Below are 15,926 nucleotides of genomic sequence, written 5' to 3'. Positions count from 1 at the left end.
CTGCTGGAATTTGAAATACTGGTGGCGTAGCTTTCAGCATCGCAGCATCACACAGCCACCACAGTATGACAACCGATAGACAGATGGTGTGGTTCCCTGACTGGGACGCAAGGCTGGGACACAGCGGTGAGAGTGCCAGATCTTAACCACTAGACCCCTAGAATAGATACTGTCTATAAATATTTCTATATGTAACCATCTGAATCTGTCTTAAGCTAAACACTAGTTCATACAGGTGCACGCTAATTCTAGTCCATTGCCACATGGATCATTCTAGTCTCCTTGCTTTTCTGAAACCTCCCATGCCGATAGTGAGACATCTGGCTGCCGCTATCTGCCGTCCGTTTATTTATTTGTTCAGTTCCAGTAAATGCGTGCGGCGGTTTCCCAGTTGTTGACTCCACAGTGGAAACAACGTCATCGGCTGGAGCACAGATTCCGGTGCAGTCGACTTTGCCTGTTGTCCTACAGACTCCACTCGTTTCTGAAGTTCCCTAGGTCAGCACTGTGTTCCCCCACACCCTCCAGTGGGGTTGTTTCTTTCACTTGTAATACAGCTGGGCTCTTATCACATTCTACTTTCCATCCTGGGATACCCCCAGTCTCCTAAGTGAATTTTTAAACTTCATTTAAAAAAATTTGCATCCCATACGGTTCACTCTTTGTGCTGTAACATTCATGGTTTTGACAAATGCTTGATTCTTGCCTCCACCATTGCAGTGTCGTACGCAACAGCTTCACTCCTGTTGAGAGATCCCCTGCGCTCTTGCCCTATTCAGCCCTGCCCCTCCCCGCAGCCCCTGGCAACCACGGCTCTGTTTCCCATCTCCATAGTTTGTCTTTTCCAGAATGTCATGGAGTTGGCATCATAAGGTCTGTAGCTTTTCCAGACTGGCCTCTCTCACTTAGCCACCTGCTTCTAAGATTGAGCCGCATCTTTCCATGACTCGATAGCACTTTTCTTTTTATCACTAAATAATAACCCACTGCATGGACATCCCGGCTTTGTTTATCTGTTCACCTGTTGAAATGCATGTTTCTTGCTTTGGTTTGGGGTTTTTGTGAATAAAGCCGCTGTAAACATGGGTGTGCTGTTTGTGGTGGAGACGTTTTCGAATCAATTTGGTGAACACCAAGGAGTATGATTTTTGGATCCCGTGGGAAAGCATTGTTTAGTTTTGTAAGAAACCGCCAAGCTGACTCCCACAGTGGCGGCACCCTTTTGCGTTCCCACCAGCGATGAATGAGTGTTCCTCTTGCGCCACATCCTCGCCAGCATTTGGTGTTGCCAGTGTTTGGGATTTTAGTCATTCTAACGGGTGTGTAGTGGGATCTCATTGTTCTGAGGCTTGTGTTTTTGCTTGCTCAGAATGTCCTATGCTTTCTAAATTCCTGGTCTAGGAGGCTGCATTTGTCTGCGTCAAACCACATTAGTACAGTTGTGTGTGTGTGTGTGTGTGTGTGTGTCTTTTATTGCCCAAGGCTTTAGTTGTGAGAGAATCAGAGCCCATGGACTCCTTCCCAGAGCCTGTCCTCCTTGATTTTGCTATTGGAAAGATGAAAGTCACAACTTCTCACCTGTGCCTTCTCTCCAACCCTGGTTGACCGTGGGCCCCATAGCTCCTTACCCTCATGGTCCTTGTCAATGGAACCAACAGCCCCAGGGCGCCTGTCTGGGAGCAAGAACCATCCACTTTTAAATTGTTTGACCTTGAAGCACTTCCCGGATGCTTATAGCCTCCACTGGCCTCTGTGAATGGCGTAGTTCCCTCAGGGGAACCGTGAACCTGGGTGCACGGCTGTACCTGGAACCCTTGGAAATTCTGCCCGTGTGGGCCAAACAAGGCCCGATCTGATAACTTCATAAAACCAGCCAGACCTCCTTTTGGTAACAGAGATTTTTGTCTGGAATATGAGGCCCCACGTCTTTTTACTCAAGTCTGCTCTTCACCTTGTCTCCTTGTTGATTTCCTCCCAGAAAAGTGAGTTGTGCCTGTTTCTTCATGTCCATTTCCAATCACCAATCTGTATTCCCAGAGCCCGTTTGGGACTGTCTCTCCTCCCGCACATTTGGTCCCCGAAACCAGAGTCAAGGAGAAGGTGAGGAGGGTGATGGTGGTGGTTGCATTTGTGGCAAATGGCGGGAGATGCCCGGATGACTCCCTCGGCTGTAGGCTGACTTGGGGAGCAGTTGCCAGAATGCTCAGCGGTGCTGACAGATCGGGGGGCCCCCTCACCCTCCATACTTGCCTCGTGGCGTCGGAGGCCCGTGGGCCGTTTGGACGAGCCTCGCGTGCTGGTCTGGAACTCTTCACGGGGAAGCGCCCTGCTGGTGGGGCCCATGGCTGTACGCAGGAAGATACTGTAGCTCTCTTCTCTTTCATGGTCGGGGCGGGTACTAATCAGATATTCTAGTGGACAGCGAGTCCCCATTTTAAGCTTTGGGGGAGATTTTTTGATTTTGTATGACCCACTTGTGTTGAAATACATTCATGTCCCACATAATGACGTTTCAGTCAACGACAGACCGCATATACGGCGGTGATCCCGTAAGATTAGTACCATATAGTCTAGGTGTGTCGTAGGCTGTACCATCTAGGTTTGCGTAAGTCACTCTGTGATGTTCGCACAAGAACGAAATTGCCTAATGACGCATCTCAGAACGTGTCCGTGCCGTTAAATGATGCCTGACTGTGTTTAACCCTCAACAATTGAATGCAGATTATTGCCAGAGGCTCTGCTGTGTCCATGTGGGAGCTGCCCACTCTGAAAAGTGATTCCTTTGCCCCGGCCACCCGCCTGCCCCACTGTCTGTGATGCCTGGGCGGTGAGTGGCTCCCTCCCCGTGCACTCTGCAACCCCAGGTGCTCGAGGCGGGGTGGAGGGCCGAGTTAGGGTGCGGGGTTCCTATAGTCCCGCGAGCAGATATGGCAGGTGGTGTGGTCCTTGTGGACACGTGTCAACCGGTGGTCTCCAGAGTGTGAACTTCGGAATTATCAGAGAACCTTCACCTAGAAGATGTGTTGGACTCGCCTTCTCTGTCCTTTCAGAGGAGGCGCAGATGGTCCATCCGGGTTGGGGGGAAAACACTGCACTGTCCAGCTACCCTTTTAAAAACATTTATCTATGTGCAGTTCATAACTTATTTAATATATGAGTACCACAGGGTGGGTATAATTTTTTATTTAAAAGTTTTATTAAGATATAATTTACATGCAACCAAATTCAATTTTTGTTTTCTTTTAAGGATTTATCGAGAGCTATTTCATATGCCATAAAGTTTAGCCAAAGTGTACCTTTAGTGGTTTGTTAATAAGCGCACAGAATGAGCACCGTCACCACTATCTGGTTTTAGTGCTTTCATCACCCCGAAGAGAAACCTGGTACCCACTAGTGGTCCTTTCCCTTTTCCTCCCACTCCCCACCCCCGGCCCCTGGAATCCACTCACCTGCTTTCTGTCTCTTTGGATTTGCCTGTTCTGGACGCTTTGTATAGCTGGAATCACACAACACGTGCCCGTTGGTGTCTGGTCTCGTTCACTCAGCGTAGTGATTTCAAGGTGTGTTCACGCTGTGGCGTGTGTCACTGCTTCCTTCCCTCTTAGGGCCGAATAGCATTGCACTGGGGATCATCCCTTGGTTCACCCACTCATCAGTTGATGGACATTTGGAGTCGTTTCCACTTTTTGGCTATTGTGAATAATGCTGCTGTGAGCATTCTTGTGCAATTAGTGCAGATGCGTGTTATCGTTTGTCTCGTGTGTACACCTGGAGGTGGAATTCCTGGGTCATATGGTAGCTCTGTGTTGAACCTTTTGGGAGCAGTCAGAAAGCTTTCTAGAGCGGCTGCACTATTTCGTACACCACCAGGGGTGCACGAGCATTCCCATTTCCCCACTTCCTCACCAATGTTTACTGTTATCTTTTATTACAGCCATCTTAATGAGTCTGAAGTCTTATCTCATGGCGGTTTTATTTGCATTTCCCTAATGACCAATAATATTGAGCATCTTTTCAATTGCTTATTGGCCTTTTTTTTTTTTTTTTGAGGAAGATTAGCCCTAAGCTAACCTCTGTTGCCAATCCTCCCCTTTTTGCTGAGAGAGATTGGCCCTGAGCTAACATCCATGCCCATGTTCCTCCACTTTATATTTGGGACGCCTGCCACAAGATGGCTTCATAAGCAGTGTGTAGGTCCACACCTGGGATCCGAACCTGGGAACCCCACCTGCCGAACTAGAACATGCAAACTTAACCACTGCACCACCAGGCTGGCCCCCAGCTTATTGGCCATTTTTAAACCTTTGGGGATGTGTCTATTTGGATCCTTTGCCCGTATTTTGATTGGGTTATTGGTCTACTATTGTTGAGTTGTAAGAGTTCTTTATATATTCTGGGTACAAGTTTCTTATCAGATACATGGTTTGCAAATATTGTCTCCCATTCTGTGGATTGTCTTTTCACTTTCTTTTTTTTTTAAGGTATGCTTTTTGGTGAGGAAGACTGATCCTGAGCTAACATCTGTTGCCAATCTTCCTCTCTTTTTTTTCCTCCCTAAAGCTCCAGGACATAGTTGTATATCCTAGTTGTAAGTCCTTCTACTTCTTGTATGTGGGACACCACCACAGCATGGGTGGATGAGCGGTGTGAGGGTCCACGCCCAGGGTCCAAACTGGCAAACCCTGTGCTGCCCAAGGGAGCACACAAACTTAACCACTCAGCCATGGAGCTGGCCCCCTCACTTTCTTAATTGTATATTTAATGTAGAAAAGTTTTTAATTTTGATAAAGTCCAATTTATCTATTTGTCTTTTGTTGCTTGTGCTTTTGGTGTCATATCTGAAAAAAATTGTCTGACCTGGGGTCACTAAGATTTACTCCTGTGTTCTCTTCTACACATTTTATAGTTTTAGCTCCTACACTTAGGTGTGTGATCCATTTTGAGTTACGTTTTGTATACGGTGTGAGGTAGGGCTCCGACTTCATCCTTTTGCATGTAGAAATCCAGTTGTCCCACCACCATTTGTTAAAAAGACTATGATCTTTCCCATGGTTGTGTATAACTTACACTTGAAGGGATAGACCCAGATAAGGTAGACACCAGCATTTTTCTTTCTTTGCCTGTTTGCTGATCACGTACCTAATAAGGTGGGAGAACCGTGCTCGAGGACTGTGTGTCTTAGACCTGACGCCTGTGGTGACCTGGGTATCTTGTTAAAATGTCAATTCTGACTCTGTAGATCTGTGTGGGACTGGAGATTTTGCATTTCTAGCCAGTTCCCAGGTCATGCCATGCTGCTAGTCCAAAGAGCACAAGTGCCTATCCACTTATCCATCCTCCCATCCATCTACTGGTCTACCCATCCTTTCATCCATCCATCCATCCATCCATCCATCCATCCATGTATCCACCCATCCATCCATCCATCAATCCATCCATCCATCCATCCATGTATCCACCCATCCATCCATCCATCCATCCGTGTATCCACCCATCCGTCCATCCATCCATCCATGTATCCACCCATCCATCCATCCATCCATCCATCCATCCACCCACCAACCCATCCATCCATCTATCCATCCATCCATCCATGTATCCACCCATCCATCCATCCATCCATCCGTGTATCCACCCATCCATCCATCCATCCATGTATCCATCCATCCATCCATCCATCCATCCATCCATCCATCCATGTATCCACCCATCCATCCATTCATCCATCCATCCATGTATCCACCCATCCATCCATCCATCCATCCATCCACCCACCCACCCATCCATCCATCCATCCATCCATCCATGTATCCACCCATCCATCCATCCATCCATCCATCCATCCATCCATGTATCCACCCATCCATCCATTCATCCATCCGTCCATCCCTCCCTCCATCCATGTATCCACCCATCCATCCATCCATCCATCCGTGTATCCACCCATCATCCATCCATCCATCCTTCGACTCACCTACCTGCCCTCTTATCCATCCATCTACCCATCCACCTATCAATCTATCTGCCAGCGTGCTTCATCCCCTCGTCTGGACAGACTGGAAGCCCTGTAGCTGGTGCTCTCTTGCTGTGTTTCTAGGTGCCCCCCACATCTCACACCCGAAAATCTTCCTGTCATGCCTCTCAAAGCACATCCTGGTCATTCCCGGGAGCCAAAATGCTGCTGGGCAGCTTCTAGGTTAGAGAGCATTATGTCTTCAAGGTCATCTCAAAAGATTAAAGCAGTTTCTCCTCTCACCAGCCACTAAAGTTGAGAGAGACTGGGGCCGCTTTTTAGGTTATACTTATTGAGGTTCCAGTATACTTTTTAAAACTGAAGAAATTTCAAAATGCAAAAACAGAGGAACAGGAGCCGTCCCTGTGGCTGAGTGGTTAAATTTACATGCTCCGCTTTGGCGGCCCAGGGTTTTACTGGTTCGGATCCTGGGCGCAGACATGGCACCGCTTGTCAGGCCACGCTGAGGCAGCGTCCCACATAGCACAACCAGAAGGACCTGCAATTAGAATATACAACTATATACTGGGGGACTTTGGGGAGAAAAAGAAGAAGAAGAAGAGAAAGATTGGCAACAGATGTTAGATCAGGGACCAATCTTTAAAAAATAAATACACAAACGAAAAAAAACCCAGAGGAACATTTTCAAAGAATTCTAGTGCCACATGACTGTGCAGTTCCTAAGCTTGTCGTTAGAGGAATGATCACACATTAATCGATTGTACAGACAGTGCAGCCCTCTCAGGGTCACAGATTTTCAGTTGATTGGTAAGCATCTTCTTGGGATGGTCCCATCAGCCTCCGTGTCCCTCGTTGGAAGTCCCCCTCCTGAACCTGTGGTCTACACTGGGGGGCTCTCCTGACCTCACCAGGGTGGGTCCTGACCAGGTCTGAACAAGGCAAGTCTGCAGCGTCATTCAAGGAGGGCTTCTGGAGCCCTCCAGAAAGCTGCCATGTGTCACTGGATGGCCCTGGATGTTGTCCAAGGGCTGGAGGTCCCCAAGTCCTACGTAAGACACACAGCCATTAACGGGTGTCCAGCTCTCTCTGCTGACATATTAACTCAGCGGCAACCACATGCCTAGCACTGTCTACCGGGATGTGCCTCGGCTGCAGGGGTCTGTAATTTGGGGTCAGAGGTCACGATCCAAGTCTCAGTTCTGGCTTTCCCACTCGCCACCACCTCTCTCTGAGACGGTATTCTCATTATAGAAAGACGCCGAGGTTGTCAGCTATGAAAATAGTGCGGCGTAAACTTAAGAAGCAAATCTCCTTTGGACCCCCTAGGTTTTGCCTTGGCCACGCGTGGACAGCCAAATAAGAAAGAAAAATCCTAACTGTTTTGAAGGTTGACCCTGCCCTAGGCGTGCGTCAGTCTTAAACATGCACTGGCCTTGCACTCGAGGAGGCTGGCTTCCTTACGTTGCCGGAAGAGGTTGGATTTTGCAGCGTAGATGCTGGCGGCTCCTGATGACCCGGTCCTTTACGCCCTTCGCGGGTCACCCTCTCACGCACCGCCCTGCTGTGGTGATCCTTTCACTCCCAGGAACCGAGACCCCCTCCGATGCCTTTGCATACTTGTGGCCGGGATGCTGCTGGGGGTCTCCCCTCCTTTTGCTTCTCTTGGCACGTCTCTGTGCACACGTGGAGCTCCCACCTTGTTCCAAGCCCGTCTCAATTCCCAAACACCCCTCACCATGTCGCACCTGCCTTGCCTTGCTGATGTTTTCTGTGCAGGAAACGTCCCCAGTGTCACCGTGGTCCCTTCACTGTCCCAGAAAACTATTTTTATTTAAAGTCCCTGAGTGAGAAGGTCCCTCTCCTGGGTGTACAACAGAGATGTGTGCAGCAGTATTGGTGAGCATTGTTCATAATTGGGGAATACGGGAATTGCACCGTTTCCATCGGGAGGGGATGCATAAACTATGTGTTACACACGTGTGCTGGGATGTGCCCACGTGTTGCACACTAGCTGTAAGGACTCGGTTGAGCTTGTGCGTCTCACCACGAAAAATCAAGGTGCAAAGTGATTCCTACGGTGAATTTAAAAACTCTCATAACAATGCCCATTTACGGACAAATAAATGCGGGAATTAAAAACAGATGGGAGTAGTCCATCTAAGTTCGTGATGAAGTTGCCTTTTCTGGCGTGAAGGGTGCTGTGACTAAGATGGGTGGTCGGAAGGAAATTAAGCCCCGTCTAAGATGCCCCAGCTCTTTGATTCTCAAAATATGCTTGAAGATGGGATGACTCGTTATTAACTATCAGTGTTTCTGGGTCACGGTGACCTGCCTGTTGTCATTGTGCCCCTTGCACTTTTCTATGATGTAAGAGCGTCTCAAATTAACCACATTAAAAGGACGTGCCCTGCTCGACAGTGGCGATGGCAGGCGTGCAAGAAGGATGGAGTGAAAGGAAAGATGTATGCTAACAAATATTGACATCCTCAGTCACAGCCAACTACAGACTGGTCCAGGGTCATCGGCACGGGGTGCCAGGGGGGCCTTCTTAACACTTGGTCCCCACAGAGGCAGCTTCATCGTCCCGTCCCCTGGGCTTGTGCCCACTTTGTTTGTTGGTCCTTCATTGCATTGATCCCGTCCCATCACAGTGACTGTCCAGGCCTCTCTTCTCTCCTGGATGGAGACCTCCACGGGGCGTGGACTCTATGTCTTAATTATATTTGCAACCGTGCAGCCCAGTTCCTTGGGTCCACCAAGCTGCCTGTGGACATCGTGAAGTTGAAATGGAGAATGGCGGGCACCTGCCTTCCCAGCCTCTCGTTGCGGCCCTAATTGATGGCCTTTCCTGTAGGGGGAGATCCGGATGGCGCTGCAGGATTCCGTGTACTGCGGGCTGAGGCAGCGGTGGCAGCCTCTTGGGCTGGCAGCCCACAAAGCGATAGTGTTGAAACTCTGCCTCTGTTGCCATTTTGATTTGCATGGGACCCCAGGCATGACTGCCATCGTCACTGGGGTTGCCTGAGCCACGCTGACTGCGTGGTCCGTTGGGGTTAACAGGTGGGTGGGAGCCGTGACACCTGGGGGCCAGTTCTGCCGGCTCCCCTGTAGAGATGTGACCTTGGGGAACTGAGTGCTGTAGCTTGGCTGTTTCCGCTGGTGCTGGTTCTAAAGTGCGTGTGTCTGGGCCCCTCAGAGACCCCGCTGACCTTAGCCGCTCAGCTGGACGACTCCGTGGAGGTGATCAAAGCCCTCAGAAACGGTGGGGCGCACCTGGACTTCCGCGCCAGAGACGGGATGACGGCCCTGCACAAAGCCGCGCGAACCAGGAACCAAGTGGCCCTGAAGGTACGTGCCGGAGCCCGTCTTAACACGGGTGGCGCCCCCTCCCCATCTGATCCCCTGTGTCTGCCCCCATCCCCCGTCCCCATCCCACAGCGGCCCCCGAGGTGACACCGAATCGTGTTCTGACTGGACCTGGGAGGTGCGGTCTGGCCCTCCCGCCGTCTCTCCTTAGTATTGCTGCTTTCAGAATTTACCGTCCACAAAAGGGCATCTCTTTCCTCCTGCTTCAGTCAAAGGGCTGGTATTTTCAGCCAGGAAGGCCAGTGCTCAAACCACCCCCGTCCGAGGGAAGAGGCTGCAAACCCAGCTGGCGGGCACCCAACCAGCCTAGCTGCCGCCGCCCCCGCCGCCCCCCGGTCTCTGGAAGTGGACACCGCGGTGTGGATTTCACCTCTCATCTTCCTCCCAACACTGTGCCTTGTGCAGGGTCTACCTGCCCCAGCACTGTGTCTGCAGAGCATCCAGATAGGAGGGTGGATGCCCCACGCCCGCTCCATCAGGGCCCTGGCGGGGAGGGAGAGGAGCCCACGGCTGTGAGCTGACCCCGAGATGATGCTTCTCTCTGCAGTCGTGGATTTCTCAGCTTCCCGTCAGCTGCGCCTTGTCAGGGGGCTTCCCCGGAGACCAAGTGTTGATGACAACGCTTGCTGGTTTCGCCACCCCCAGGAAGCACACTGAGATAGTCTTATACCGCATTTTTAGGTTATAGAGTACACCTTTTCTCTTCTCCGCAAATGTCACCTTCCCTTTATCGCTCTCCGCTAGATTAGCTGGGGCACAAATGGGCCTCTCTGAATGCCCAAGTCCACGTCTGCACAACGCCGCCTCGTCTCCCGGGTGTATAAGCTCGTCCTGCGTGCCTGGGTGCCACGTGCCACTTCAGGGCCAGAAACGTTCCTGTCTCAAGTTGGGAGCTCCTTAATTCCGGGAGGGCCAGGACAAGCCCTGGGAGCGAGGGCTGGGTCAGGCTTGGCTGGGGGGACGGGAACCCTCATCCTTCTTTCTCGATTGACTTGCTGTTTGCTGCAGGGGTTGTGACACCGGTGACCAGAGTGTTTGATTCTTTTTCCTAGACCCTTTTAGAGCTTGGAGCATCCCCGGATTACAAAGACAGTTACGGCCTCACGCCACTGTATCACACGGCGATCGTGGGCGGGGACCCCTGCTGCTGTGAGCTCCTGCTGCACGAGCACGCTGCGGTGTGCTGCAAGGATGAGAACGGCTGGCACGAGATCCACCAGGTGCGCGGCCGCCTCCCCATCTCCCGGGAGGCCCAGCTCCCTTTATCCTGTTACCCCCGGGCCGGGCTGGCCAGCCCGCAGGTCAGATCTGGCCTGCCGGTGTTGTGTGTGACCTGCGCAGAGTTCCTGAAATACTTGAATGGGTCACCAGCATTTAAAAACGGGGATATTTACCCAGAAACAGACATTTCTGACTTCTCTGGAGAAATCGGTAGGTTGTGCATTTCTGGGTGGCTACAGCTGACTGGTGTTGTGGGGAGAACGGCCCTGGGTCCCTGATAGAGCCTGGGACCAGGGGCTCTCTGAGCACAGGTGACACAGTGCGATGCTCAATTTCCATGCACAGGGCACATGTTTCCCAGATGCCGCCTGGCAACAGTGGGGTTGGGGGTGTGTCGGCAGCAGTCTTGGCAAGAAACCGAATCCGCCTGGCGTCTCTGATGCAGGGTCTTTAATGGACTGAGAGCAAAGAGAGGACACTGTTCCCAAGGAGCACGGAGAGCTGGACGGAGGAGGAGGGAGCCAGCAGGAGCTGTATGATGAGTCGCAGGGATGAAATACTCCTGTTTCTCTCTTCTCACATCCTCCTATTGGCTGAGCCTCGGCAGAGCCGGCCAACCAGGGAGCCTGGTGGTGCAGGCGTCTGAGGCAGGGGCTCTGGGTGGAGGGCGGGGGACAGAGGGGCAGGATATTGGCCCCCAGGTCAAGGGGAGATAGCCGGGACAGGAGGAGGCTCTGAACCATTCTCTGGCTCAGCAGTGTCTCTCATCACTTCCCAGGCTGCCTGTCCGTTTCCCTCCCCCACCGTTGCCTTATGCACCCGCCCCATCTGAGTGGGGTCGAGCACCCCACCCACCGTGGTCAGAGGGCCGAGGGGTGCTGAGGTGCAGCAGGTGGGCTGTGGGGGAGCAGGCAGGCCCACCCCTACCTGGCCTTTCTCGTGCTGGGTCAGTTCTGGTTCCTCAGCATCCTCACAGCCTGGAGAAGCAACCAGTGCCCTCCTGTGGGGTGAGCAGGGCCTCTGCGAAGCTGTTAAGGGCAGCCCTGGGCTCGGTCCCCAGGTGGGGGCCTTCAGAGCAGCGATTAATGCCGTCTGGGCCTCTGTTTGCTCATCTGTAAAGTGCGGTCTCCCACACTCATGGGCCGTAGGAAGGATCGAATGTAAATCGTGTGCTCAGCCTTCTCTCTGCTCAGCATGAGAGCCTGTCGTTTCCGTGTCCACACCTGCCCTTTCACCCCTGGCCCCCATGGCTGCACGTCTGAGCTGTTTCAGGTCTCTCTTTAAGAGGTCTTATTTCAAGAGGTCTGCTGGCCTGTCCCCCCCTCACCTCTTTCGTGCCCATCTGACCAACTTCCTGGTGGGTGTCCTAAAACATAGCTCTGGTCCTGTCCTTCTCTGGCTCCAGAACCTTCCGTGACTCACCTGTGTCTGGCCATCAGACTCTCACTTGGTCTTCACGACTTGCTTGACCAGGCCATACTGGACCACCTCCTGTTTTACGGACGGGTCTGGCCTTCCTGCTTTGGTCTCTTGGCTGAAGCAATGGCTTCTGCCTGGAACATCGCGTCCTTGGCCCCTGGCCCTCCCCTACTGTGGCCGTGCACAACCAGACAGCCCTGTGTAATGTTGGCGGGTTTGCAGAGTCCGTCCCAGACGAGGGTAGCGACTGCTGGGCCATGGGTGTCATTACTGTCGGCCTCTTCCAGGCAGGGAATGAGCTGCTCAGAGGACGAAGGGATCCTAGGGCCCGGCGCAGACGTCATCAGCCACTGTGGCTCCAGGTCTCCAGGTCCTCGGTGGAGAAGGTGCTGGAAGGAGCCGCCCCTCCCCCAGTGTGGTTGTCGCTTGGCACCTGGCCGTCAGGCTGGAGAGGCTGTGGTCCAGGCATGGAGCTCCCCACAGGCACCGCCAGTCTGGACACCAGCCTGGCTGTACGGGATGGAGCCGCCCTCATGTATGGGGTGGAGTTGTCCTCACATGCAGCTGGGTGCTGATGGCATCCCCGGGCTTGGGAGAGGCGAAGGGGTGGGCACATGGATCTTCCACGGATAGATGAGTCACTTCTTCGTCCTGGGTGAGGACCCTGCTGGCACCACACACCTTCCCTCTGACTGCGTTTTAGGATTGGGGCCAAGTCCCCTGGTTCTGAATTCCCACATCATGGTAGGATGGAGCCGTAGGGCTCAGCTAAGTCAGGTGACTGAGTGAGCTCGGGGAAGATTCCGGAACTCCAAGACTCTATCTACCACCAGGCAAATGGAAGCTCAGGTCCTCTGGAGAGGCAGGGGTTTGCTTTTTCACTTAACTTTGCATTTTTGAAAAAGTGATGCATTGACAGAGTTCCAAAACCGAAACTAGGTAGATGGAGAGGCCCCCTGTCCTCGGCCCTCTCAGGGAGCCGTTGTTACCAGCCCTCCGTCCTCATCTCCAGGGTTTTTACAGCAAAGACAAGCACGATGAACACGTGTTTTCATTTACCCACACCGTGTTCGTGCAAGAGGTCACTCGGCACGACCTCTGCCCTGCACCGTGCTCTCTTCCCTGACGTGGCCTGGAGCCCGTTGGATCCACGCATAGGGATGTCCTCGTCCTCCTCGTGTAGCTGATAGTTTTCTAGGTGTGGCGTTTCCACCATTCCACCTGGGCGAGGACTCCCCACCCCCTGCTGCCCTCATTCAGCCACAGATGTTGCCTGCTGTGTGAGCGCCTGCCCGGTGCGCTTGGTGTCCTGGGCACTGAGGACACAGCAGTGAGCAGAAGCACCCTTGACCCCATGACCATTATGTCCAGTGGGGGAGCCCAACCTGAGAACAATAAATGTAAAAAATATTACACGCACACATATACACATGCACACACTTGTACACACACAGCTCTGTGCGTGTCCCCTTGCACCTGGAGCAGGCGTGGCAGTTTCTCATCTCCATGTGATGCAGCTTTCTGGGCTCATGCAGGGACCATGCAGGTATTCGTGTCCTGGGGCAGGAAAGGTGACTATGGTCCCAGGCCTGCTCAGTTCCTCTGCTCTTCTCTACTCATAGCTGCTCTCGGCCGGCCGTCAACTCCGTCATGACCTTTTAAAAGCCAAGCCCGTCCTCCCTCTTGAACTTGAGGAGGATGTCGAAAGGGAATGCTTTCAGACTCTGCCAGTGTGTCCCGAAGGGGATCCAGCCCTGTGGTGTGAGCAGGCTGTGGGCCGTTCCACGCTCCCCAGGTGACCTGCCTTGAAGGAGGCAGTGCCCAGGACTTTGGCCAAAGTACAGGGCGCCGGAGGACCCGGGCTGAGGAGGCGCGGTGACCTGAGGTCATTGCTGGGCGAGTCTTGGGAGCCGTGAGCCCACGTGCTTCTCCTGTCTCTCAGGGTCTCTGCATAACAGCTGCTGGCCCCAGGGCACAAGGCTGAGCTGACGGTCCCCAACAAGACAGGGACAGTGGGGTGTCCCCCCTGCACGTGTCCAGAGGAAGAGTTGGCCGGACACGTCTCATCCTAAGTCAGCTCCACGTCTGATGTGGCGCACGTTTCAAACCAGCATTTAGTGACATGTCTGAGAGCGACCCCTCACGTCCTCGGGAAAGAGTGTCCATGGAGAAGAAGCATTCCTTCCAGGTTCCCTTTGACGCACGAGCCCTTCCGGGACGCCACAGAGGCTTCTCTTCGTCAGCAACAGCCGTGTGTGTGTCGGACCTGGCGGGAACCCAACTTCCCACGTGAACATGCCTACATTACTTTTTTTCTACATTTGCCCGCCCTTTAGACGTCATTACTTTTTTTGTTTTACAGAGTTTTCCGTTTGAGCTCCAAACATGTGAATTCAGGTTAAAATACCCTTCGATGTGGAATTTGAGGGGGGCGCAGGGAGAGGCGTTGGCACCTGAGCGGTGTTGGAGCGTGAACGTGGGCAGCCCCGGCGTTCAGGCAGAGCGGCGTCCTCGGGGTGGCAGGGCCTGGGCCTGGGTGATGGTGCTGGGATGATGGCGACAGACCTCAGGCCGGCTCTGAGCACACTTTGGCAGAATCATGAGAGACGCTGCGTTTCCACATGTGGGCACCCACTCCTGAGGCCCTGTGGTACGTTGTGGGTTTGACAATATTCGGGCGTGGTGAGGCCAACTGGTCAGGAGGTGGCTGCCATCAAGAGGATGATTTGTTACTCACAGATCATGAGAGGAGGTGGCACGCCACGCCGTGCAGGCCCACAGGGGGAGCACCAGGGTGGTCGGGGGCCAGAGGGAGACGGGGAAAATGTGAGCAGGCATCTTTATTGTGGTTTCTGCAGGAAGGAACAGGCGAGGACCCGTAAGCAGCCTGAGGATTGGCTAGTTTGAGTAATTTCAGGGTACTTGGGGGCACTGGGCCGCCCCTGGTTGTCTGGGACCTGCTCTGGGTGACTAGGGCAGCGGAGGGGTGGGTAGTGGCTCCGAGTGCGAGAGCCCCATAGAGAAGGGCGTCTGGGGTGAGAACTCTGCACGGGCTGGTTTGTATTTGAAAGTTGAGATCATGGACGAGTCCTTTATTATCTAGACATTGGCTTGCCCTGGGAGGGGCGTCCAGTCGCTGCAGGGCCATCAAGGCCCCAGATGCCGGAGCATCAGAAATACAGAAAATAAGGAAGTAGAGACAATACAGCCCAAATCCAGCTGCAGGCTCCTCGGACGGGGTGGCTCCAGGGTCCCAGCTTGGCGGGGTTCTCAGAGCTCAGTTCTCTTCCTCCTCCCTCCCTCCCTCCCTCCTCCCTCCCTCCTCCCTCCTCCCTCCCCCCTCCCTCCTCCCTCCCCCTCCCTCCTCCCTCCTCCCTCCCTCCTCCCTCCCTCCCTCCTCCCTCCCTCCCTCCTCCCTCCTCCCTCTGTCCTCCCTCCCTCCCTCCCTCCTCCCTCCTCCCTCCTCCCTCCTCCCTCCTCCCTCCCTCGTGCAGCCAGCAGACCTTCCTTCACTCTTGAGCGGCTTTGCACTAGAGTCTCACTTTGCTCATCTAATGCTTGTGACGCTGGTGGCCATCTCAGCTGTCTGTCGGGACGGCCGCCCTCAGATGAAGATGACTCTGTGTGTGTGGAGGGGGGGGTCCTGGCAGTCACTTCCTGTGATGCCAGCTCTCCGCTGTGGCCTCTGGTCCCTGCATGTGCCGGGTTCCATCCCGAGGCCCCACATGTGGATTCAGAGCGTTGTGACACTAAAGCCACCCAACCCCTCGGTCCCGCGGTCCCCAGCCCCTGGCACCACGTCAGGAGCGTGGAGGCCTTAACTCCCAGGCTTGTTGCATCCCGCTTCCCGTGGGGTCGAGCCGCCGCCCTCTAGTGGTCGGTTTCTTTTTCACACGAGTCTGGGAGAGCCGTTTTCCTGCTCAAGTACCTTGGTCATCCCAGTGAG

The 15,926-nt window shown here is 53.5% G+C and overlaps 1 protein-coding gene across 14 annotated transcripts in view; it reads left to right on the top strand.

Moving 5' to 3' along the window:
• SHANK2 (SH3 and multiple ankyrin repeat domains 2) overlaps positions 1 to 15,926 on the top strand; it is a 561,551-nt gene that overhangs the window by 107,270 nt on the left and 438,355 nt on the right. For all 14 annotated transcript variants that reach the window (XM_070229004.1, XM_070229003.1, XM_070229002.1 and 11 more), the window contains exons 7-8: positions 9,171 to 9,322; positions 10,393 to 10,560. In XM_070229004.1, coding sequence (XP_070085105.1) covers positions 9,171 to 9,322; positions 10,393 to 10,560 — 320 coding nt within the window. The remainder of the gene's footprint in view (positions 1 to 9,170; positions 9,323 to 10,392; positions 10,561 to 15,926) is intronic.

The sequence above is a fragment of the Equus caballus genome, chromosome 12 (genome assembly GCF_041296265.1).
Source record: "Equus caballus isolate H_3958 breed thoroughbred chromosome 12, TB-T2T, whole genome shotgun sequence".
NCBI classification, from domain to species: Eukaryota; Metazoa; Chordata; class Mammalia; order Perissodactyla; family Equidae; genus Equus; species Equus caballus.
The sequence above is the reverse complement of the archived record's forward strand: the minus strand, read 5'-3'. Positions and strand labels throughout refer to the sequence as shown.